This window comes from Hypomesus nipponensis, chromosome 14, assembly GCF_054491055.1.
Source record: "Hypomesus nipponensis isolate SF chromosome 14, ASM5449105v1, whole genome shotgun sequence".
Classification (NCBI taxonomy): domain Eukaryota; kingdom Metazoa; phylum Chordata; class Actinopteri; order Osmeriformes; family Osmeridae; genus Hypomesus; species Hypomesus nipponensis.
Window position 1 is genome coordinate 2937766 of NC_140374.1, and position 24608 is coordinate 2962373.

The 24608-nt window shown below is 49.5% G+C and overlaps 2 protein-coding genes across 6 annotated transcripts; both read right to left on the minus strand.

Moving 5' to 3' along the window:
- On the minus strand, nt 1-2793 carry endouc (endonuclease, polyU-specific C). Its single transcript, XM_084672008.1, has 8 exons — nt 2636-2793; nt 2279-2341; nt 2070-2169; nt 1869-1980; nt 1494-1615; nt 1032-1144; nt 682-832; nt 1-537 (listed from the first exon to the last, which is right to left on the minus strand). The coding sequence occupies exons 1-8, from the start codon at nt 2644-2646 to the stop codon at nt 277-279; spliced, it is 933 nt and encodes a 310-aa protein (XP_084528134.1). The 5' UTR covers nt 2647-2793; the 3' UTR covers nt 1-276.
- A 201-nt stretch (nt 2794-2994) lies between these two features.
- ppfibp1b (PPFIA binding protein 1b) lies at nt 2995-24603 on the minus strand. 5 transcript variants are annotated; one of them, XM_084672003.1, is made up of 28 exons: nt 23978-24603; nt 18411-18495; nt 17192-17397; nt 15671-15757; nt 15329-15442; nt 14897-15028; nt 13817-13909; nt 12246-12357; nt 11919-11963; nt 10635-10696; nt 10459-10543; nt 10231-10364; nt 9645-9823; nt 9498-9558; nt 9218-9247; nt 8814-9015; nt 8469-8501; nt 6846-6987; nt 6483-6611; nt 6200-6350; nt 5922-6033; nt 5653-5741; nt 5433-5555; nt 5221-5346; nt 4938-5126; nt 4566-4730; nt 4230-4295; nt 2995-4094 (listed from the first exon to the last, which is right to left on the minus strand). In XM_084672003.1, the coding sequence occupies exons 2-28, from the start codon at nt 18472-18474 to the stop codon at nt 4011-4013; spliced, it is 3015 nt and encodes a 1004-aa protein (XP_084528129.1). In that variant the 5' UTR covers nt 18475-18495; nt 23978-24603; the 3' UTR covers nt 2995-4010. The 5 variants fall into 5 exon arrangements, with proteins under 5 accessions (XP_084528129.1, XP_084528132.1, XP_084528130.1 ...); XM_084672006.1 differs by lacking the exon at nt 11919-11963; XM_084672004.1 differs by lacking the exon at nt 9218-9247.
- Nucleotides 24604-24608: the final 5 nt, after the last annotated feature.

Genomic DNA, 24608 nt, shown 5'->3' on the forward strand with positions numbered 1-24608 from the left:
TTGTAATACTTTGATGTTTTAATTAACCTATCAACTGATACAAAGTCAAGTGTAAAATCTTTCCATAAAAACTGGTAAATTAGCTCGGGCATAACGTCATGTTTGTAAAGGCATATTAAAAACAGACTCCCACACACACATTTATAAAAGAAAAAGCTATATTTCCTTCTGAAGCTCACTAAGAACTCCACTATAAAAAGGATTGCAAAAGTATGCCCCTTACTAAAGTATGGTGCATGTGCTTAGTGTGTGCTGGTGGGTCTGTGTGGAGAACGTCTATTGATGCCTCCCGTTGCTGCTGAGCAGTTTGGGGTAGGCGGTTCCCAGGGAGCGGCCATGACGGACCACCACCAGCTCCAGCTGGCACTGGTCGATGTTGACCACCACGGAGGTGCTGCGCTGTGTGTTGATGAGGAACATGACGGTGTAGATGGCCATTTCAAACTCGGGGCTGGCCCCGATGAAGGTGCTGCCCACCGGCTTCAGCAGGCCATGCCAGCTGAACTGCAGGCTCAGAACGTGGTCGTCTGAATCAGGCTGTGGGGTGCGGGGGCAGAGAAAGAAGACAATCTAGTCAAACTAATCTGTGGACGTTCTCAATTTTTGTATTAGCTGAAAGTGAAGACAGTACGTTTCACACAGATTGAACCATGTTGCAGGCAGAAGGTTCTCTCAGCTTACAAGGTCCACGTCCCTGGCTTTGTATCCCTTGTAGTCTAGGTTACTGCTCTTCTCCTGAAGGTAGAACTGGACCCAGTTATGGAAACCAATGATGTCACTTCCGTGTTTTGTCTCTCCGACAAACACATGCTCAAATCCGCAGGAGTCCTCTCTGTCAGTCGCATGAAACAAACGTATCACACGGGTTCTAGATTTTTTTTTTTTATACCATAGACAACCATGCAGGATTGGGTATTCATATTTTGTGCAAATGTAACACCTAAGCTGTTCTTGTGTTTCTAAGGAACAGTGGTGTCGTCCACTATTAAGAAACAGAATTGGGGAAGTCGAGCACAAGGCAGTCAGCTTACCCTCCTTTTCTTTCCCTGTGGTAGAGGCGAAACCAGATGGTATACAGCTGGGTCTTAAACTGCCCCAAGTTCGAGTTGGACATGCCCTTACTCACAAGGTACCTGTGGGCACGCTGCAACAAAACAAAGAAAATAAAAAAGCACACTCAAGCACACTTTGTTGTGAGTTCTCTGCGATTTTAAACATTGACCAGTAGGGGGTATGCAAGTCTGTCAGGGAATGCCTGTCCGGACACGCTCTACAATCCTCCCCTCATACCAAATCAGGCTTTAGCCAAGTGGCACGCCTCAATACAGCAGATGTTTTAGATGAGCTGCTTTGTTCTGTGTGGTTCTCGCAACATTGTGTCCTGAACAAACCTGGACAGGAAGATCATAAATTCCCTCAGGATTTCAGCGGCTCAGTGCTCCTGCAACTGAAGAGGAGAGAAGCCAAGAACACACACACACACACACACACACCTTCATAACCTCCGTTTCCAGGACAGCATCCAGGAAGAGGTTGTTCTCCGTCACCTCGTCTGGCGTGACTCTCTCCGAGACCCCCGTGGACCTCTCATAGTTATCCAGGAGCTTCATTAAACCTGCAGACACCGCAAGCTTTGACCTCAGAGTAGCCCATCTGGATCCCAAGACATTGCACCTCAACACCAAACCAATTATGGTTATAGTTTGATAACGCTATCAGCAATCTACAGAAAAAATACTACCAAAGTGCTGAGAGTTTTAATAATACTACCATTATAAGGCCTATCAAACAATATTCTGCTAGTAGAAGGCTCAATAAGAATCAATAGTTTATCCTTGCGTAGGTCAATGTCTTGACAGTAGACTCACGAGAGAAGGTGGTGGTGGTCGTTAGTTTTTCCTCGTTGACGCCAGAGAAGAGAGGCGAGGAGGCATGATCTCTTGCGTTGTTACTACCCTGCGGGACGTATCCAGCTTTGCCCTGGACAACACAAAACACTATGGTTTGTGTTCACAGTGTGTGTAATGTGATTATTAATCTAGCTTTAAGAGACACAGTAAGTGAACTACTTGAACAGTGATGTTGTAGTCGACCCCTGGTGTGAAGCGGCTCAGATCCAGTCTCCAAAGATCATTAAACAGACCCGACAACTCATTGTTGACCGTTTGACTGTAAAGCGAAAAGCACCGACAACAGTTATTTTGAATACAAAATGTATCAGCCTGTGTGAGTGAATATGAAAGAGCCAAACAAGTAACTACAGGAATGTTTCTTGTACCTTGACGCCCTAAGCTGGGAAACAGCCACCGCTAACAGACAGACAAGGAGTCCACAGGAATACCTTTGGAAGATAGCATGAGCATGTTAATCTTATCTGATATTTGCTTGGGTCTATTTGGCATTTAACAATGACTTGGTAGGCTATATTGTTAATGGGATAGTTAAACATTGGCATGCTGCAATAAAACACAATAGAAACTTAGTTTAAAAACAGAAAATGTACAGGACTATTTCTAATGGTTCGCTTAATACTCTTGAAAGTGAAAGAATGTTTTGTTTAAAAGTTTTACCGCACTTGTATTCAAAGTAAACTAGAATAGGCGTATGTATCAGGTTGAGAAATGTTTATTCTTACCGCGGATCCATGTTGTGTTTTTTGGTGAGGAACGATATTCCTCCGCCTACAGACCGTAAAGAACAATGATACAAAACGAAAACACTCGTGTATTTGAAGACCTCAAGGTAATCACTCCTAATACTAAATCAACAGTCTTAACTACGCATGTGCGGACCGTATGTCTACAGTAGACATACTTTCGGACAAATAGTGTTGCAAATTAAGTTTAAGTAAATCAACTTCAAAAACATAGAGCCAAGTAATTCAAAACAGTTATACAGTTATGAATCTGCAATGAAACCAAAAAATAAATAAAAATCACATTAGATTATTTTAGCACTTAAAAGACAAACAATAAGACTATAAGAAAACAAAAAGACTGATTAAATTACTTTATTGGCCTTTAGAAATGCACACCACAAAAACGCCTTTCTCTGCTCAGTCATCAGACTTGCATAACAGGATCTTTACATTGAGACATTCTGGTAATTGTTTCATCTCTACACATGCCACTATGGTCATCTGAAAAGAATCACACTAACTGGCAACTGTCCACTTGACTTTAACTTTAATCATTAAAAAAAACTCGCTATTTTCTGTTAGTAGAGCGGGAGTACAAAGCATGGCCATTTCGTCAATGAGAAAGACTTGAACAGCATGCAATGAGATGCTACTCGATTTGTGTGTATTATTATAGTGTGCTACTATGCAGTATGTGTTGGTGCAAATGCATGCAAACATTACTGGGATTGTTAACGGTATGGAAAGATATGTTGGAAAAATACACACATTGCACTTAAAATAGAGGCTTTATAATGCACAAACATAGCAGCGATTCAAGGGTTTCACTCAACAGTGAAGTTATTACCTGTAGAAACTCTGCACAGCACATGACATTTGAGTACATTATTTTTCATCCCAACAGGGTTGAAAGTCTTGAAGCATATAAAAAGAAGATATATTAGATTTCGTCAAAATCTCCTCCTCTGTTGAAATGGGATGCTTCATGATCATCTGATGGGTGATGACACTATTGAAACTAGGAACCCCACACAGACAGATGCACCTATAAGAACAGTCAGTATGAATGTCTCCAGTAACCAGCTGGTAGGCACACTACAGTGGCAATTCTCTTTCTCTCCAACACTATTTTTGCCCTTTTTCTAGAAACATTTAAAAAAAAACTTTTTTTTGGCTCATTGAACAATGTAATGCTAAACAAGGTGGTTTTTGAGGAGTATGTGAGTGTGTATGTGTGTGTAACAGTGTGTGTGTGTGTGTGTGTGTGTGTGTGTGTGTGTGTGTGTGTGTGTGTGAGTGAGTCTTTTCTGGTGGGGAAGGACAGGGCTGCACAAGGTCACAGGTTGTCACGACAACGACGATGACAAAGGCCTCATGCGTTGGAGTCGTCGTCAGTCACGCTGAGGCAGGGAGAGTTGGAGATCTCTTTGAAGAACTCATCATCTTTCAGCATGCTCTGGAAACAAGGACACGCAAAGTCACAACAGCAACTGATTGGATGTGGAATCAAGAAAAGTGAATTGGGGTTGGAACTTCGAAGACAATTTGACCATTAACGTCTATGATGAAAAAACGTCCAATGTGTCCTCACAGTCAGGTTTTGGATTCCCTCTGAGAAGGCTCCAATCTGCCTCACGGTGCCCTCCGAGTCGTCCATCTGAAACCAGACACCAAGTTGATCAGGCACAACCTCACAAGTGACCCCTCACCTGTAGGAGCCAGAGCAGACTGTGCCGGTGCTGCCACCTGCTGGTCACAGACTGAATCACGTGGACGGTGATTCGTGCTGCTAAAAACGGAGAAGGGCCGTTTCCTTCGTGAGCGAAATCCCTCTTGTTCACCTCGGTCTTAATGTGGTTTGTTCTAAAGGAAGTGTTTCCTGCGGCACCCCCATTAGGAAGGAGTCCAGGAAGTGGGCCTCGGTCACCTGATCGAGACGGTCAAAGTCGTCCTCGAAGATCTGGAGCTCCACCCCGAAGCCCTTCTGGAAGCTGCGCTCCTTGGGCATCTCCACATCCATCGGACACACGTACTCCTCGTTCTCATCCTGCTTCCTCTTCCTCCCAAAGCTACCAAATGATAGCTTCCTCGGCTGGTGGGGTTAGGGGATAGGGGGGATAGGGGGCAGAGAGAGAGAGGATTCAGAGCCAAGATTCATAGTCAGTATTTACACAGTACTGCCCATGCGAGGCACTGTCGTCGCTTTATAACCATGTGAACCATGTGACGATGACCGTTGACTTCCACGCCAACAGCCTGGAGATCCACCTCGATCATGTCGGCCCGTCCGGTGACCTACCTTGACCTTGGCGGTGGCGGTGAGCAGGGAGTAGTCTGGGTTCTCCAGACACTCCTGTTTGCTCTGCTGGGCCTCGGTGCCCACCAGCAGGCCGAAGTGCGTGGCCAGGTGCCGGCGCAGCAGCGTCTTGTTGGGGGGAATGTTGAGCAACAGGGCCATGGTGTCCACGTTGAACCTGGGCTCCAGGACCTGAGGGGGGGAAGAGGGGTTTAGGAAGAGCGACGGATGCCTCCAGGACAGTTCCATGTTGTGGCCTCCCGGCCTCTGGCCTCCCAGGTCTTACCATCAGCCCCCCGTGCACGCCGCTACCCCGCAGGTTGGGGGCGTACTCGGCCAGATCCACAGACCTCAGCCACTCCATCACCCGGTGGTTGGTCCACTGCGAGACCTCGGCCGGCGTGATGTTATTCTGAGGGGGTTGAACCAGTGCACAGTCCACGATAAAAGATCACGCCTTTGATTTGTACACACGCCCACGTGTTCCGCCGGACCCACCTCGTCGGAAGGCCTGCGCCGGAGACAGTTGGGCTGGTAGCTGTTGAGCCGCAGCACCTGGACGGCCCTCTTGATGCTCAGGTGGTGGAGGACGCTGCCCACCTTCAGGGACAGCAGGTCGTCCTGGAGGCAAGGCGGGCGGCACAGTCAGGTGGAACGACAACACACGTCAGCAGCCACGCTTACAGGCCGGACGGCCGGCCAGCCCTCTGTCACTCACCACGGTCATGTAGTGCAGCACGCGGCCGTCCACCCTGCCCTCGTCGAACTGGGTCTTGTACTGAGGCAGGCCAATGTCATCCAGCCACCCTGGGAGAGGAAAGGAGAGAAGGAACGACTGACCTAGATCACCATCAATCCATCCATCAATCTGCTGCATCCATCCATCAATCTAGTGTCTGGATGGACTAGAGGAGATCACTGAGAATGAAGCTGGTGCTGGGGGGGTGTGAGCCCAGAGGAACCAGAGAGGAGGTGTGTGGTACTGACGGGTCACCCAGCTGTAGTCCAGTCGGCCCTTGCCATCTTCTTCCTCGGAGCCCAGAGCCTGCAGAGCCAGCTGCAGCTTCTTCCTGTGGAGGGTGTGCCTGATGCCCAGCTCCTACACACACACGCGCGCGCACACACACACACACACACACACACACACACACACACACACACACACACACACACACACAAGACAGAGAGAATGGAGAGGGTCCAAAAAGAGTTGTTTGTGTGTGTTTGTGTGGGAGTGTGTGTTTGTGTGGCAGTGTGTTCCTCACCTTCTCCAGGTCCTGCTGGGAGGCCTGCAGGAGCGTCTGCCCTGACGAGATCCAGGAGCGAGCCATGTTCAGGTACAGGCCCAGGCCTTGCTCCTGCAGCCAATCACACACCTGCTCCCTCGACCACCGTGCAAACGGAGCATCCAGCTCACTGAGGGGAAGGGGGGGGGGGTGGGGTTACAACTGACCAATAGCATACCTACTTTAATAGATCCCTAAACACTGAATGAGTACAACAAGACTAGTCTTCTCAGGCATATCAGACACAGTAAGACACACTAACTTGTTTCTCTGCAAATCCCTGGACCAGCCAAGTCTGGGGCCTGCTGTGGCTCTGACTCCGCCCCTCCTGAACTCGCCCTCCGATAGGTTGTCGTCCAGGTTGAAGGTCGTGGACTGACTCCTCCTCAGTCTGGAGGGGGAACGACACGTTCAGACCGGGACGCGCCTCGACAGAACTGCATGACTCAGGTCTGTTTTCCACGCCCCAAGGGAACGGCAAATCGCAAACAACACCTTCGGCTGCATGTTGGTGCGGACTAAGCACGTTGTTCAAAAAGGCTTCAACAGACAACAGAATCAGTAGATCTACCACAGCCCGGTGGGCCTCTGGGGAAGCAGGCGTAGGGCCAGTAGCAGCACTCACTTCCCAAACAGCTTCTTAATGCCCCTGGTCTTCTTCTGCCCCTCAGGGGAGGTGGGCAGCGTGCGGGTGCTGTCGCTGGTGGTCGACCTCTGGGACAGGCCCGCCAGGTCCAGATGTTCGGTGCCCTCGCGCTCCGTCTCAGCTGGAGAAACCAGGGGTGTGTGACGAGACCAGCAGGCAGAGACAGCAGAGCTTGGGACTACAACTCCCACACACACTGACTGCCATGGGCAGGACTACAACTCCCACACACACTGACTGCCATGGGCAGGACTACAACTCCCACACACACTGACTGCCATGGGCAGGACTACAACTCCCACACACACTGACTGCCATGGGCAGGACTACAACTCCCACACACACTGACTGCCATGGGCAGGACTACAACTCCCACACACACTGACTGCCATGGGCAGGACTACAACTCCCACACACACTGACTGCCATGGGCAGGACTACAACTCCCACACACACTGACTGCCATGGGCAGGACTACAACTCCCACACACACTGACTGCCATGGGCAGGACTACAACTCCCACACACACTGACTGCCATGGGCAGGACTACAACTCCCACACACACTGACTGCCATGGGCAGGACTACAACTCCCACACACACTGACTGCCATGGGCAGGACTACAACTCCCACACACACTGACTGCCATGGGCAGGACTACAACTCCCACACACACTGACTGCCATGGGCAGGACTACAACTCCCACACACACTGACTGCCATGGGCAGGACTACAACTCCCACACACACTGACTGCCATGGGCAGGACTACAACTCCCACACACACTGACTGCCATGGGCAGGACTACAACTCCCACACACACTGACTGCCATGGGCAGGACTACAACTCCCACACACACTGACTGCCATGGGCAGGACTACAACTCCCACACACACTTCCATGGGCAGGACTACAACTTGAACCCCAGACACACTGATTAGGCAGGGGCCTAAATGGACCCATGATCGAGTCCATGATGAATACAATACGAGCTCTGCATGCAGTAGAGAGTACTATTTCTTTACTTGTATCAAAAGTCAAAAAGACCACGTAGCAGTGTGTGTTGTGCTAAAGATAATACTAAATTACAATAATCCTACAGATTAGAAAAATCCCAGAAAGGTTTCTTAATCTGAGCCAGAGGGGCTTGGTCAGAATGAGGAGGAATGATGGTGCACGCACACCACACAGGAAACATGCAGACGCACAAAGTGACATACAAAACATACAAGGCGCTTAAAGCCATCCAGAGAAAGAGCAATCTGACCTGAATTATTTGCTGGTGTTGTGGGTGTGGTTGTATGAAAAGACATCTGTTGTAGTTACTGTGTAATTACATCAGCTATAGTTACTGTGTAATTACATCTGCTGTAGTTACTGTGTAATTACACAGCAAAAAGGAGCCAAAGTAGTCTCTAGTTAGCTTTGTTGCATCTCCCCTGATCCTACTTAGCCTAGCTAGTCCTAGTGAACATGGCTCCATACTGTACCTAGCTAGTCCTAGTGAACATGGCTCCATACTGTACCTAGCTAGTCCTAGTGAACATGGCTCCATACTGTACCTAGCTAGTCCTAGTGAACATGGCTCCATACTGTACCTAGCATAGGGGCGCTCGCACTCCGATTGCGGTCTTCCGAAGTCGCACAAAGCAGACAGGACGAGGACAACAGAGGGCAGAGATTAACACACAAGAACTGCACACACAGACACACACACAAAGCACACACAAAGCACAGAGCACTGGTGTGGGCAGCAAATGACGGGGTTTAGACACAGTGTGCGGGCACAGCACAGGCAGCATAGGAAGCCAGCCCAACCTTCACAATGGAAACATCAACAAACATGCCAAGGCCTCTTCAAAAGAAAAAAGGCAACCCTCATGTCCAAGCCAGCCTCCAACAGGTCCCCTAGATTCGGCGTGCCCCTCCCCCCCCCCCCCTACCCAGGTTGGGGGCGCTGGCCGTCCTCTTGCCCCCCCGGATCTTGAAGAAGCCCCGGCCGAAGGAGGAGCGAGCCTTCCGGCTCCCGAAGCCGGTGTCGTCTGCGGGGGCGGCACGGGGGGAGGAGGAGGGGGAAGAGGACAAGGAGTGGGGGGGCTTGGGAGGCCGGTCGCTAACCTTAGCCACCTCCTCGCGGGCCTTGTTCTGAGGAGGAGGAGGAGACGGGTCACACAGAGCACCACCTGCATACAGCTCGTATACACAGGGTGCCGTGAAGCGCGCTGGCAAACACTTTTGAGGATGACGTGTGACGCAGTCAGGCTGCCAATCAGACAGGAAGTCAGGCAGACAGACAGGAAGACAGACAGACTAACAGTCAGAGGTCTCACCCAATGAGCAAGCTAACCTTTATTAGGAACGGCAGAGTCTCAGGCCTCTGGCAAGCAAGATAGCACAAGAGGAAGAGGAAAAGGTGAGAAAGCTCAAACACAGTTTGAACAGCATATGCTATACACTCAGATAGATGACTGCAGTAGACAGGCCAACCTCTGCTGGCTTCTGATAGGGGGATGACACAAGCTGAGACAGAACGGTGTGGAGCTAGTGGTGGAGTCGGTTTATGACCGATGAGAACCCCCCCCCCCCCCCCCCCCCCCACTGGAGCCTCCATCTTGGCATCTCCTCACCTGTTCTCTGTTCCTGCCATCCAGGTTGTCCTGGCTACCCGCCCTGGCGCCGTCAGGGGACCTGAAACCACCAAGACCACTCAGATGAGGGTTCAGATGCGCTCCAGCACCCAGGGCCTGCTGACGAGAAGCTGAGGTGCTGCTCACCTGTCGGGCCCTGCTGGGTCCGGGTCTGGCCCCCGGTCTGGCCCCCGGTCTGGCCCTTGGTCTGGCCCTCGGTCTGGCCCCCGGTCTGGCCCTCGGTCTGGCCCCCGGTCTGGGTCAGAGGCTGGCCGGGTTGGTGGGCTGGGCGAGGGGTCTTCAGTCACTGTCAAGCGGATCTCCAGCTGTGCATGGAACAGGAGGTCAAGGGGAAGCAAAAACACAAGTCAACGTCGACACAGAACACAGAACTCGAGTCATCTATCATATATCGTGCATCTAGAATAGAGAATCAGAATCGAGTTCAGAGGAGAGTAACACCAGTGATAATCCTAATTGATATGGACGCCAATTCACCAATCGCTAATTCACAAACTGACACTGAATGTTATCAAAGTAATTTGACCGTGGTATTAACACTTCCTACCCCCTAACATCACCTCCTCCAGAGTGTTTAGCCAAGGCGTGGGATGTGATTTACAACTGGCTACTTCAGAGACTGGATGACAGCACCCTGGGGGCGGAGCTATCTAGAGCATGCCAGTCTAAGTGTTTGTGACATCATGTCAGAGTGTGTGTGTGGGGACCCTACCTCATCTGGGCTCGTTCCGATCACTTCCTCCTCACCCGCCAGCCCCTCCCGCTCCAGCTCCATGGCAACCGCGCGGGCCATCGCCATAGAGATGGAGCCGTTGTCGAGAGCCTCCGCGCTCTCGCCGTCTCTCTCTGGAACGGAACAGATGTTTTAGCGAGCACCTTCGACAGGGGGTTTTCGAAACGGACACACCCTCGTCACGCCCCGCCCCCAAAAGCTCCAGACCTTTCTTGGCCTGCAGGGACATGACCATGTCCTGGACCTTGTTGTATCTCAGGAGCGACTGCCTCAGCTCCTCGATCTTCCGATCCTGCAAGGACACGCGGCGAAGAAGGAGGCGGGTTGAGGGAAGGGAAGCTCGACGGAGTCGCGCGAGTAGTGCCGGAGTGTCATGCTCTTACCTTCTCCTCGTTGGCCCCCATCAGGGACTCCACGGCCTTCTTCATCCTCTGCACCTCCACATCTGAGGAGGACACGCACGTCAGCGGGGCCCAGGGGGAGAGGGGCTGGGGGGGCCAGGGGGAGAGGGGCTGGGGGGGCCAGGGGGAGAGGGGCTGGGGGGGCCAGGGGGAGAGGGGCTGGGGGGGCCAGGTCAGAAGGCTGACTGGTAAACTGATCTCACACAGCTACTGGGTGGGATGGGGGGGTGATTGCTTTGAGGGCTTTAAAAGACTTGTCTATTGTATAAAGTAAGGCACTCTATGACCTTTGGCTTAGTGCGAGTATGATCCTTGACTTGACTGAAGTGACAAGGGGGTGTGTGCGTATTTACAGTGACGACGTCAAGACGCGAGACAAGGTGATGAAGAGAAGGATGGACCATGACACAGATTAGCGAGGAGGAAGGTGTGTGGGGGGGGTGATGGACGTATCGGAGGAGGAGAGGGAGAGGAGGGAGACTGGGGTGGAGGAAGGGGTAGCAGCGTGTGAGCACAGCCTGAACAGGCAGGGGGCAGCAGGGAGGTGAGGTGAGCCAAACCCATCCATCTTCCCTCAGGGGTGACACAGGAGCTCTCACAACCTGGCCTGTCACAAGGGGACACACCTGACCTCGGGCTTCCAATACTCAAATACTGTAACATAGGTGCACTTGATTTGTCTCGACCACAGCAACAAATAAATGTTTCAGCCCCCTGAAGTGACAAGTGAGTGTCAAATCAAACATAGTTTAGAGGTAGTATTGTTCTGTAAAAAAAAAAAAAAGAAAGGTTTTGTCCGCTATAAACATACTGCCAGTGGAAAGTTAATGTATTCTTTTTGGGGGCGTGCCGCTACTTTCCAGCCAATCGCCTTCGGTGAAGCTTGCCTTCCTCCTTGTCTTATTTGTCAAACCACTGTCAATCAAACACCGAGCTGGATTAAAGCGCTAAATCGCTGTTTGTCATATTTGAATGTCTTTTTTGATGTTACCTATTGAAGTTTCAATACGCTGTATATGAACCCTGCTTACTGGGCCACTGGTGAACCTGGTCTCCTTTTTGAAGGATGCTGGAGCCGAAAGAGAAAGGGAGGGCAAGCCTGGCCCGCCAGGCAGTGTTGAGATGAACACTGGTCTGGGGAGGGAGGGAGGAGTGTTTGGGGGGTCAGGAACAAGCAGGGTTTGAAACAGGTCATGCCCTCGCATGCAGACAGGGAGGGGCCAGGGGAGAGGCGAGCGGCTTACACAGACATCCAACACTCCTTACGTTTCTCTTTCAGCCTCTGTTTAAGAGTTTCGTCTGGGTGGGAGACTGAACAGGATACACAGTTACGACAACAAAAACTGTCTGTAGTTTCTGAACATGGTCAATGTAGGATTCTCTGGACTCATCGTTGCAGGGTACATAAGGTACTAAATCATTTCACAGCCACATCAGTCCATGATACTAGAATTCATTCTTGTTCAATATAAAGTTGAGTATGTTGACTGATGCAGATATGCAGTATGCGCCTGGTTTTAAGAAGCATCAAGACACAGAGACGGCGAGGTGAACTGCGAGGTGCACTGGCCCCAGCAGGTCCTGTGGTCTCACCTCTCTCTGGGCCGCCCAGACCTCCAGGGGGTCTGAAGCCCGTCTGATCCTGGCCCCTCCTCAGCTCTCCGTCTCGCTCGTCCAGCTGTCTCCTCAGCACACCCAGCTCCTCCTGCCAACACCGGACACCAGTCAGACACAACCACTCCACAACACTACACACAACACTACCCCAACTCACACCCTACAGTGCACTGAGACTACACACAAGACGACGCCAACACAACCCCTACACTTCCTTAACACCACCCCCAACACTACATCCTGACACTACACAGAGCACTACACCAAAACCACCCTCAACACTTGTATAAGTCTACACACAACACTACCCCCATACTACCCCCTCCCCCAAACACCTCACCTTCAACTATACAGAAGAGAAGAGAGAAGCAAGTGAGGGAGGGAGAACAAGAGAGAGTGAGAGAGAGTGATGGACAGAGAGAGAGAGAGAGAGAGAGCGAGCGACAGAGAGAGAGAGAGAGAGAGACGGAGAGAGAGAGAGAGAGAGAGAGAGCGACAGAGAGAGAGAGACAAAGAGAGAGACAGAGAGAGAGACAGAGACAGAGAGAGATGGACAGAGGCAGATGGAGGTCAGCACTGGTGTGTATTGGTAGTGCAGTTGATGAGTCAACAGGATTCTAACAGGAAGTCTGCATGAAGCAGACTGCAGGAACTGGAGGGTGCAGGGCACCAGGGCCTCCCAAAGCAAACATCAGGGGAATGATAGTGAGAAAGTATGTTAGTGGAGACAAAGAGGGGAGGGAATGAATAAAAGAAAACAAACTCGACTCCAGCCGAACGAGGGCAGAGAGTCCATGAGCGTCCACGATGAACACATGACTGTGGTTTGGTAAAATATGTGATACGCTTAATCTGGTGCCTTGTGGACGTAGCATACAGGAAGTGGCATTTCTGGGTACATTTAATTTGTACCTTTCACCCTACCATATTGGGAAGTAAGTGATTTAGCTGTTTTTGTTTTTTGAAATGGACGTTGTTCCAGTTATTTAAGCATGCTGATAAGTCTGATTTATTTATATTTTTGCCATTTGAACAATCTTATGTCGGTTCAATGAATTTTTACTTTCATCTCTACTCAGATAAGTGTGCAGAAACACACACACACACAAGCACACCAGTTACAATCATTCCCGCTGTAAACACAAACAAAAACTGGGATATGAAGGAGAAGCGATGGGGTTGAGCGAGCAGAGAGGCAGATAGAAGCGGACCTTCAGTGCCTGGAGCTGGTTCTCCTTCCTCTGCTTCTCATACTGTAACTGGCCCACCTTGATTTTCAAGCTAGAAAGTTTGGCCATAAGCGACTATCGTCGAGAAGCAAGCCAAGAAAGCAGGGGGGAGCCCAAGAAGAAAGAAAGAAGAGAGACACCATAAGAGAAAGACAAACTACAAGGGCGAAGGAAGGACACCAAAGAACATCAGAAGTCACAGAAGGAAGAGACAACAGCTCAGTGTCACGAGGTAAAGAAGAAGAATACTTGAGTTACTCTACTGTCAAACATGGATGCTCAGGCATTCCTTTCGACGCTGTAACCAGGACAACTCACCTTTGTAGATCGGAGCTTTTTCTCATACTGTAGTCTTTCGTTCTCCATCTCTGTCACTCTGTACCTCAGCTCGTTGATCTCCAGGACCAGGTCCTGGGAGAAGTCAGAAAGACTGCATTACCCAGACTGCATTTGGTGGGAGAGGCTGCCAAGGGCAGAGTGAGAACATGTTTTGGGTAGAAGTGAGTGAGATTTATAGTATGTTGGTTTCAGTGCTAGTCTGGCCCCTGATTGCCTCATTGCAGAGTTGCATAAACACGAGTCATTTTTTTCTCCAAGCTATGGCTAAATTCCTTTCTCGTGTCGAAACACCATAAACATTGGATTCACATAGAGATTAATAAGAGGGCTCTGGTTTAAAGAGGACCACTGTCCTCGGAGAGAACTACTGTTCCCAAACAGCTGTGGAGTGAAGAAGACAGGAGAGGACCACTTCCTGGAGGGTGGAGGGTGGGGGGTGGGGCAATGTGAATCGGAACATGGACAGAAGCCCAGTGTTCCAGCGGACTGGCTTTGCCACTACAACAACAACATGACGTGTTTGAGAGTTGTCCAAGAGCCGTACGCAGTTCATCCAGATCCAGAAACCCCCTCTCGCTTTCTCCCCCCCCCCCCCCCCCCCCCCCCCCAGTAAACAAGAACATCTCTCTTCCTTCCCTGTCTTAACCATAGAACCAGAGGCTTGCATAAAACACTCATTCCCTGAGGCCCTGTTAACCATGAACGTAATGTACGAGAACAGCGCATGTTCTTGAAACAAGGCACTGCTGCAGTCTTTTAGTCTCTCGGCCCTCTCCATCGCACGTCGCCATTCCCTTGCAACGTAGCCTTCCGCTGTTCTTCCCCACAAACACAGCTGCAAGCACACATGAAGACACATGCTGTCCCTCCCCCGCACAGGTGTGTGACTGCATAGACCACTGTTTGTCTTCTTATGTGTGTGAGAGAGGGGGATGTAGAGGTGGAGGGAGAAAGAGAGAGAGGAGGAAAGAGAGAGAGAGGAGAGACTAATAGCAAGAAAGACATACAGAGCCGGAAAGAAAACAAGTGCATTCCCGAGGCTTGGATGACTCCCATTACCTCACTGTCCCTGAACCGGTCATCGATGTCCAGCCTATCCTTCTCCAAGGAGTTCAGCTTCATCTTGAGGTTGGACACCTCGGCTATGAGGTCCATCTTCTGGTTCTCCAGCGTTGACCTGCACAGGAGCTCCTGAAACAACAGAGACGGTCATTCCCAGAAGAGATGGACAGGGTGAAGCTGAACTGCTGCTTGTGCAAGTCTGCGCAGGAATAGATCTAAGGACGTAAGTCCCTAATATCAACATACCTGCAGATAATACAGGGAAGTATTTGAGGTGCGTTTGTTTTGCACTTAGATAAGATCGATGTGACTGACCCGTTGCGTCCCTTTAGGGCGTTAAGCCAAATCCAGTGGACCTACGATTTGACAGAATCACAGTGTGGATGGCGCCCCCCCCCACCCCCCACCCCCCGCCCCCAACAAACCCACCTGCTGGAGCATCTCCTCCGTGGCGTTGAGCTTCTCCCGGTTTTCGTCCAAGCACATGTCCAGGTCCCTGATCTTCTCTCCCTGCGCCTCCACCTGGTCTGTCAGCACGCTCACCTGCACACAGGCGTCACAGGGTCGTACCAGAGCACGCCGCTTAGCCTCCACACAACCGCACAGTACTCAACAATACGACGCAATAGGAAGTAGTACTCAACAATACTCTAACCCTGGCGAGCAGTATTCAATATTTCTACCCAATACTCTAAACCCTAGTGAGCAGTGTTCAGTAGTACTACAAGGTCCTCAACAGTATCGTAGTAACGTGTGCTGAAGGTAAGGTACCTGGAGGACCAGGGACTCCTTGTCACTCTCCAGCCTGGACAGACGCACCTGGTAGGTGTCTTGCCCCATGGACATGTGCCCATTGGACTGCGGAAACAGAGAGCGGGGCCAGAGGTTAGACAGAAAGAGAGAGGGAGAATAGTTTCAGAGGGAAGTCAGTGTTGGAGCGTGGGCCCCTTGATGTTCTTGTGTTGGAGCTGGTTTGAGATTGATGTGGGAAGAAAAACGTTTTAGAATGTAAAAAATGCGTGGATAATGGCTTCACTGATACTGCCTCAACGTACGTTGTCCATTTGGCATTTGCCCTTATGCACCCCAACCCCATCTTAAAAGGCAGAGGGAAAAGCCTTGGCTGGAGCATGTAGACACACACACACACACACACTGTTAGAGTATTACATGCATTCTCTGGCATTTCCCTGGCTTCTTGCCCAGTCCCACACAGCAGTTCCCCAGACAGCAGACTGGTTTCCCGAGCGCCCTGTGACTACACCTGGGCCTTATCTCTCCTTCCCAGGGACAGCTACACAGCAACACTTTGCTCTGCTACCCCAAGACTGGCCGCTTGCTCAGACGGCACTGCTTAGACAGGGCTTCTTAGAAGGGAAAGTTACTAAAGACACTTCACAACCCAGAGAATGAATGAAGCAGCTTAACCACCAATGTCTGTTTTCACTCAGACAGTTTCCGGAACATTCTCAGTATCTCCACTGGCACACACCACTAAACAGGCCAACCAACCAGAGCTCTGCTGCTCACACGCACCTGATGACAAGATGTTTGACTTGAAAAGAGTCTCTGTCTGTCTTTCTGCCCCAAACAGGAAGCATTCAAATACCTCCAGTGTTGACAGAGAGGGCCAATCACAGATGCTCTGACAGAAGACATTGTTGTCAGGTCCTGAGGGGGCAGAGCTAAGAGCAGAGAAGTTGTCTGTTTTTTGCACACTTCGACATGTTTTCCTATTTGTGTGTGTGTGTCCCTATGTTTGTGTGTCCTTGTGTCCCTGTGTGTGTGTCCGTCCGTGTGTGTCTGTGTGTGTGTCCCTGTGTGTGTGTCCCTGTGTGTGTGTCCCTGTGTGTGTGTCCGTCCGTCTGTGTGTGTGTGTGTCCCTGTGTGTGTGTGTGTCCCTCTGTGTGTGTCCGTGTGTGTCCCTGTGTGTGTGTCCGTCCGTGTGTGTGTGTGTGTGTGTGTGTGTGTGTCCCTGTGTGTGTCCCTGTGTGTGTGTGTCCCTGTGTGTGTGTCCGTGTGTGTCCCTGTGTGTGTGTTTCCCTGTGTGTGTGTGTGTCCCTGTGTGTGTGTGTGTGTGTGTGTGTCTGTGTGTGTCCCTGTGTGTGTGTGTCCCTGTGTGTGTCCCTGTGTGTGTGTGTCCCTGTGTGTGTCCCTGTGTGTGTGTGTCCCTGTGTGTGTGTTTCCCTGTGTGTGTGTGTGTGTCCCTGTGTGTGTCCCTGTGTGTGTGTGTCCCTGTGTGTGTGTGTGTCCCTGTGTGTGTGTGTGTGTGTCTGTGTGTGTGCGTCTCACCAGGTGCCCCTGCAGCCACTCGGCCAGGCTGTCAGCCGTGGCGTCAGGTATCTGGCAGCGTAGCCCCTCCCTCTCCTCCGTGTCCATCACGTCCAGCACCCCACGCAGGTCCTCCAGCAGGTGGAGGGCCCGCAGGCTGCCCAGGAAGGGAGAGGTGGGGGACTGGCAGTCAAACAGCCCGTTGGAGTAGTCCAGAGCCTTGGAGCCTGGCAGGGAGTGAGAGGTGCACAGAGACTAGAGGAATAAGACCACAGAGACACCAGAGAAAGCCAAGACAACAACAACAAAAACACAGTCCAGAGGAATGCAGACACACATCAGCACGTCGGGTATTTGTCGTTTGTTCGTATGGAACTGCTGGTTCTGTTTAGCCAGCCCTACCACCGCTAGCTTCTGGCAGTGTTTACCACAGACGAGTGGACAGCATTACATCACTGAGCCATTAGAGGACTTAACACACCAGACAAGTGAGGAATTCTGGAGACTCAACAAAGCAGAGAGAGAGGTCCGCACAGCCAGAGGCCCAGGAGCCAGGATGAGGACAGAACACTGGCCAACGCTACTGGGAGAGACACATCATGTGATCTGACGGTTAACTGAAATGTCAGTTCTATAATTAACCAAAGCAGAAGAATAGGATTACGGCTCTGCACTGTCCACGCACACACACACGCTCTGTGCATTAGTAACTGTTCTGCTGCAGATGGAACACAGTCCTGGTGAAGATGCTGTAGAGGCATACGTAACCTATCAGTACATCAACATTTCCAGTTCTGACAGATTTCCTGACAACATTCTTTCCGTCCGCATCGACAGAGAGCTGTGGTACTTTGTTTGTCCTGAGAGGAATTGGTTTTGGCCAGACCAGCTCAGACCAGTTCAGACTAGACCTGACCAGAATAGACATGTATGTAACATTACATTACACAGCAATGTAAATGGCATGTAGTGTAATGCTAGACAAGACAAGACCAGACTTATCTAGACCAGACATGCTAGACCAGACCAGGTTAGACCAGGCCAGGCTAGACCAAACCAGGCTAGATTAAACCAGACCAGATCAAGCCAGGTTAGACCAGGCCAGGCTAGACCAGTCCAGGCTAGACCAGTCCAGGCTAGACCAGTCCAGGCTAGACCAGAGCAGGTTAGACCAAACCAGGCTAGACCAAACCAGGCTAGACCAGGCCAGGCTAGACCAGAGCAGGTTAAACCTTCTTACCTGCTATAATCCCATCCATCTGCTCCAGAGCTGCAGCCAACATGTCACTGGCATCTGACATCATCTTCCTTGCTCGCTCTGAACCCTGCAGGAAGAGTAGACCAGAAGCCTTCAGTTGGAGACGTGTTGTTCGCCGATGAGCTAAGCCACCAAGTCAGGCTTAGGGTCCACCAAGTCAGGCTTAGGGTCCCCAACTACAACACAGCATCCCTGGGTGTACCTCACCGCTGACTAGATCACATGGTCAGGCGGTTTCCTGGCCGCAAGCTTTGCAGCGTTGATGTTAGGTAGAACATGAGGACAGAAAAGCTAGCCCAGTTAACATGTGTATAACTAGCAGGTTGGAGAACTGCTAAGTTCCTGTCTGGCTGGCGAGGACAGAGAGTGGCTTTGGGCTACAGTGTAGTTCAGCTGATGAAAGCAACATGGCATCGGTCTTGGATATCCTGGAGTGTTTGCAGTGGAGGAGACATGCAATCCTTCTCTGTCAGGGGGGAAACAGTGGGGGGAGTGAGATGGCTGAGCGGATAAGGAATCGGGCTCGTAATCAGAAGGTCACTGGTTCGATTCCCGGCTGTGCCAAATGACGTTGTGTCCTTGGGCAAGGCACTTCACCCTACTTGCCTCGGGGGGAATGTCCCTGTACTTACTGTAAGTCGCTCTGGATAAGAGCGTCTGCCAAATGACTAAATGTAAATGTAAACAGAATTGCCCGTAGCATTTGGATTCTTCCCCCAGCCCAAAATAAACTCTGGAACAGTAGACTAAAGCCAATAAACCCCATGGCAGCAGTTAGGCTTTTTACAAGTTCAGCTGTGAGAGAGGAACCTGTGTTACGCCTGTCATTTTGTAAACCACCCGATGAGGAGTTAGCCCTTGTGTGCTGCGAACCCCACAGCAACACTCGCTGGGGCCTTCAAACAGAAAATAGACATTTAAACAAGAGGTGATAAATGTTGGAATATTGATTGCAGGATTTGCTTCCATTCCCCCACGAGGGCATAATGGGAGGTTGGGCAATGATGTTGAGTGATTAGATCTTGAAATTATCCAAAAGGTGTTTAGACTGTAATTCATTCAGGGATCTGCACAGGCCAGTTTTTCCACACCAAACTTGACACAGAATTTCTGTTTGGACCTCCCTTTGTACATGAGGGCATTATCAAGCTAACCAACAGTGGGGGATTTTTTCATGGTTTTGGGCTAGAACCCTTATGAATATTAATGGCATAAAATGTCATTCTAGACTATTCTGTTCTTCAAACTTTAGGGGAAGCTCCCTTTCCTGTTTGTGCTTGATGAAATCCATATTAATGCCCATAGTTATGGAATGGGATATCCAAAAAGCTCACATACAGTAGGTAAGGTGTTCACATACTTTTGGCCTCATCATGTAATTTATACAGCTAACAGATAGGTCTGCATGTTCTCAGACACAGTAGCTTCGATGTCACTGTATTTTACACTAAAACAACAGTATTATCTTCCTCCCTATAGGCGGAATCCCATCTAAAATGGATCTTAGGATCTCAGGATCATTTCAGTCCCTGTGTTTCCTACTGTGGCTGCAGGGCTGAGTTGCTGGACATATTTAGAATTTCAATTAAGCCTTTTAACCATGGTTACTGGCACAAAGAGTTCGCTGTCATCAGGGACACCAGTCTCTCTTGTTTGGGGACGAGTGAGAAGCCATTTTTAGGGGCCCCAAATTCGGAGAACCCCCCGCCCCCCCGAAAAACACAGCATTCCTATTCAGCTAAACCTGTTCTTTAAAACCAAAGCGGACACACACACACACACACACACACACACACACACACACACACTTCTTGGGCAGGTCTCACATCTTTCTGGAAAGCCACCCACCCGCCTCCTACTGTGTCATTTGAGCATTCCTGAGGTCAAATCTGCCCTTTATTTGGAAAAGAAACAGACATGAACACGTCAGGCCATCTCTGCTCACAGTGAGATGAGAGGTTGAAAGAAGCGACATCATGCTGTGACCAGTCTCTCCTTCAGATCACCCTGCGGTCCACACCTGGAGAACCCTGTCTGCACACTGGGGTGAGCAGCAGAAATGAAGCTAGCTCAGCTCACCTTATTTATTTAGATTCAAGTCCTTCATGTTACTTTTGTTATGTAGCTGACAATTAATATGTGCATGGTTAGCATTTCTAAAGTTGTTTCGTCACATCTCTTCTAGTTCCAGAAATGTTCAGAATGGAATATTTTGTCATTTATGCAGCAAAAAATAAAAATAAAATCAGCAAAAATTGAAACCTGCATTACCTGGTCTTGATCGTCATAATGACAATTATGAAAGGAATGGTGTTCAGAATGTCCGTCAACACAATTTATGATATACCATTTATAGGTTATCGGACTGATGTGTACACTAAGACAATGTCTTCTGTATGGGTAGGAAGCTTGTTGATGGTTGTGTACCATGAAGATCTCCAGCTCAAGCTGCTAGCACCAGGCCCGTCTCCCCCCCCCCCCCCCTCGCTCAGCACAGCTCAGCATAGCACAGCTCAGCACAGCTTGTAGTCAAGACAGATAAGGTTATGCCTCCCACCCGGCCCTTGGCAAACACAGTCTAAACACACCGGCCCAGCACCAGATGCTCCGCTCCTCCCACTGTCACCCACTTGTCACCTACCCACTCTCAAGTGGAGCACTTTGAACTATCTGAACGTCGCATGACCTCCCAGGCCTTTTGTCGTGTCATGGGCTGTGCTCCCAGCGCTGGGCAGAGATACAGAACCAGCACACCTGACGACGGGGGAGATCCGCTCAGGCCTGAGCTGCAGGACGGCCTCCCGTTCCGCCTGGGTGACTAACCTGTCTAGCGATCCTGCCATGAAAAAGGGCTGCCACGGGGTTTCTGCCCTGCAGCAAGGTTCCCCTAGACTTTACAAGGCAGTGAAATCACACATGCTATTTCACAGCATCTGTATGTCGCCCCCCCCCCCCCCTCCCATCCCCCATGTCCTGTTTGGCTCTCATCAACTTATTAGTTAAGCCCTCAAAAAAAACAAGAGGTCGCAAATAATCTGTCTTGTCCTCACACAAAGCGTCCGTGTCTTCAGTAACCACCACTCATCGCAGCCAAGGAGACCTACACTGGAGACTATTGTGTGTGTTGGCAGGATTTTACAACGGGCTGCGTACAAAAGAGTAAGCCACAGCCAGTTTGCTTTACCCCCACTACTTCACTGCATTCACAGCTGATCTTATCAGAGAATAGAGGGGGGGGGGGGGAGGGGAGAGCAGAGAAGAGGAGACCCATGAAGAGGAGATTCTGTCACTAATGGCCTTTCAGAGGCTTCACCTTAGGGCCTCAAAGAGCATGGTAGTCTATCCTCAGTCACGGCACAGCAACGAGAGGGTGCAGAGCATGTCCTGGCCCAGTGCCTCCCGGTCTCTCTCTGACTGATCCCTCCATCCTGGCACACGCAGGGAGAAAACTGTGCCCCGAGGGCCACTCGCAGCCCTGCAAGTAGAAGCTGGCTCTGAGGAGTGGAAGGCTGGCTCTGAGGAGTGGAAGGCTGGGCCTGCGTGGAGCTGTGGGCTGGCAGTTGAACTCTGGGAGGAATTTACAACCCGGGTGAAGATCTGCGTGTCTTCCTCTGTCTGCATAAGCACAGCGGACTGTGTTGTTTTTCCAGGAGATGTTGAACTGAACTCAAATGTTAAACAGAGAAGCTGAATGATGACATGACATTCTGAGATGCCCTTCGACTACCAGACCCGGTCGTTTCAAATACTGTTAAGTACTTGGGTGTGCTTGATTTATCTTTCCCACGGCACTGAAACCATTTCACCATGATGCTCTTTCAAGTAAGGAGACAGAACGAATCACGAATGCTGTTGTTTCCGTGCTGGGCCCCACTATGTGCAGACGTTTTCCCTCTGAAAATACTTCAGCATCCATAATGTTGGGTGGAACTGCCTCATACATTGAGGTGTCTGTGAATTGTTCTGAGTGAATAGCCACTAGATCCATTCTCTGTCCACTGGTAAACCAAAGTATCACCAATTCAGTTCAACTTGTCTGACAACAGTCCATTAGAAAACGTACCACAAAAATACACAGACAAAATATAATACATTGAAAAGACATTGACAATTTTGACCTCTCAGTCCTGTGGATAATCCAGCCTACATAGCCTCAGTGGTATAGGCTATGGTGAGACATAGTATTTGTGGTGTCAAACATGTTTCACCTGTAAAGTCCACCCAGTGTTGAGCCGTTTAGGGGGCACCACGTCAGGCTGGCGCTATGCAGACGCGGCTCCGCATGGAGCGGAGGGAGTCAGGCATCCACCACCCTGAGGTAGCGCTGCTTGGAAAGCAACCCCAGCTATTTGTGACCCGGGTGAGAGCGGGGAAACACATTTCTTTTAATATGCCTACGAACATCGAGGAGAGTGTCGGACAAGCAGATTCAGGGGCCTTCCCCCAGTCTATACATAGCTTGGTAAACTGTCAAAATGCAGCGTTTGTGAGGCTTGGACAGAAGTTGTGTAGGCCTAGCCTATATAAAATGTAATAAACAGAACCCAATGACTCAAAGGCTACCAATAGTATACCATGACACATGCAGAATGAAAGTTTCTTTGAATCCATCCCAAATCAACAGTTTATCAATCTACAACTAATATAGCCTATTCCCTTTTGCTTTCGTAGTTTTAGCTAAGCTTTTCTGCTAGTACATAGTCTACTGTGACTTAACCTACTACATCCGAACTTGAAGCTGTCATTTGTCGATGACATTTTTGGTTTGTAGGAACATTCCAGCCTTGAGGGAAATGTAGCCTTTCCAGTCCCTCGCTAGACAATATTGTCTACCAATGTTAACATCGGTGAGACATTTAGGCATGTTATAGCCGACGCTTTTGTTACCACGCATTAACATAGTGGTAACATTTGATCATTTGAAGGAATGTGCATTTATAACCTTTAAATGCTCAATCCACCTTATGTTTAGTTAAGAGAGCACGTCGTATTTGGCATTTCTGGGACAAAGGACAAAAACTGTCCAATAAACAAGAGACAAAGTCATGAAGTCAATTACCCCAAAAGGTGACTGGGAACTGTATGCCATTAGGTCTGTGCTACTGGACATTTGTATCCAGACTCGATTAGTAGAACAAGCCAAGTAACGTTAACTAGAACGCGAGGGAAAAAAACAGCCAACACAGACGGTTAAAAATAGGCTACATAAGATGTCCAATATTACACTGCATGGTGTTGGGAGAATACATAAACGCATACTGTATCCACAGAGACTTTTAAGTGAAACCGTAAAACAAATTGGATGGCTAACATTCATGGGCTTGAAGTAGCTTGAAGAAAAACCTTAGTTAATAGCAAGTGATACATATCACTTTTCCTTTTTAAGGAAGTTCTTTATTGTTAATGAAACTAACAAGTATAATAAGAGTTGGTAGACTACCCAGCATACATTGAAGCCTAACCAATAGCTTACTATTATGCTGTACTTGAATCACAGCGGCTACAATATTCTGCCCGGATATAAATCACTGCACCAAAAACACACTCACCCAAACTTTGAAACCAACTTTACAATTCCCACGATGGAAGTTTCCAAATTCACCAAAACCCAAACTTGAGCCGTTTATATCATACACTTTTAACCTTTTCTGCTACAATATCAGCCCTCCGACCCTCAAAATCCCTACGCCATGTCGAGACAGAGTGGATGGGAAGTTAGAAAGTGGAGACGTCATCGAGCAGGCACATCCCGCCCTGCTCCCGACTGGATTGGTTTGGGAGGAGGAACTCCGACGGGGTCTTGGGAGCTCCTAGGGGCGCCTGCCAATCAACTCTCACAGCTCAAGGATGACACCTTGTGGTTGAAATTAACAATCGTCAACGATCATAAAAGGCGAAGCGGCTAGAGCGATCACACGTTGGTTTGTTGACGGCTGTTACAGGAAAAAACACGATTTACATTCTACAAATCCCATAATTAACCTACAAGTTTTAATAATACATCTATAGTGATCAGTAAAGTTATTTACACAGTAGGCACATCGAATCTCTAAGTAAATATATCACGGTAAATGTAGGCTAGTAATACGTAAATAAACCATCTGATCAATATTATCTCTCAACTTCAGATATTAAAAATAATCAGTCTGATCCCTGCAGTCATCTTTTCTTCTTCCCTCC

Coding starts and splice junctions, on each gene's coding strand:
- ppfibp1b (XM_084672003.1), bottom strand. CDS start 18,474: ATGATGTCAGATGCCAGTGACATGTTGGCTGCAGCTCTGGAGCAGATG. Junction 10,697..11,918: donor ACAGAGGCTGAAAGAGAAAC/GTAAGGAGTGTT, acceptor TGTCCTCCTCAG/ATGTGGAGGTGCAGAGGATG. Junction 8,502..8,813: donor GGCCAGCGCCCCCAACCTGG/GTAGGGGGGGGG, acceptor CGACTTCGGAAG/ACCGCAATCGGAGTGCGAGC.
- endouc (XM_084672008.1), bottom strand. Junction 1,145..1,493: donor TGGAAACGGAGGTTATGAAG/GTGTGTGTGTGT, acceptor GTTTTGTTGCAG/CGTGCCCACAGGTACCTTGT. Junction 538..681: donor AAGCCAGGGACGTGGACCTT/GTAAGCTGAGAG, acceptor CGCACCCCACAG/CCTGATTCAGACGACCACGT.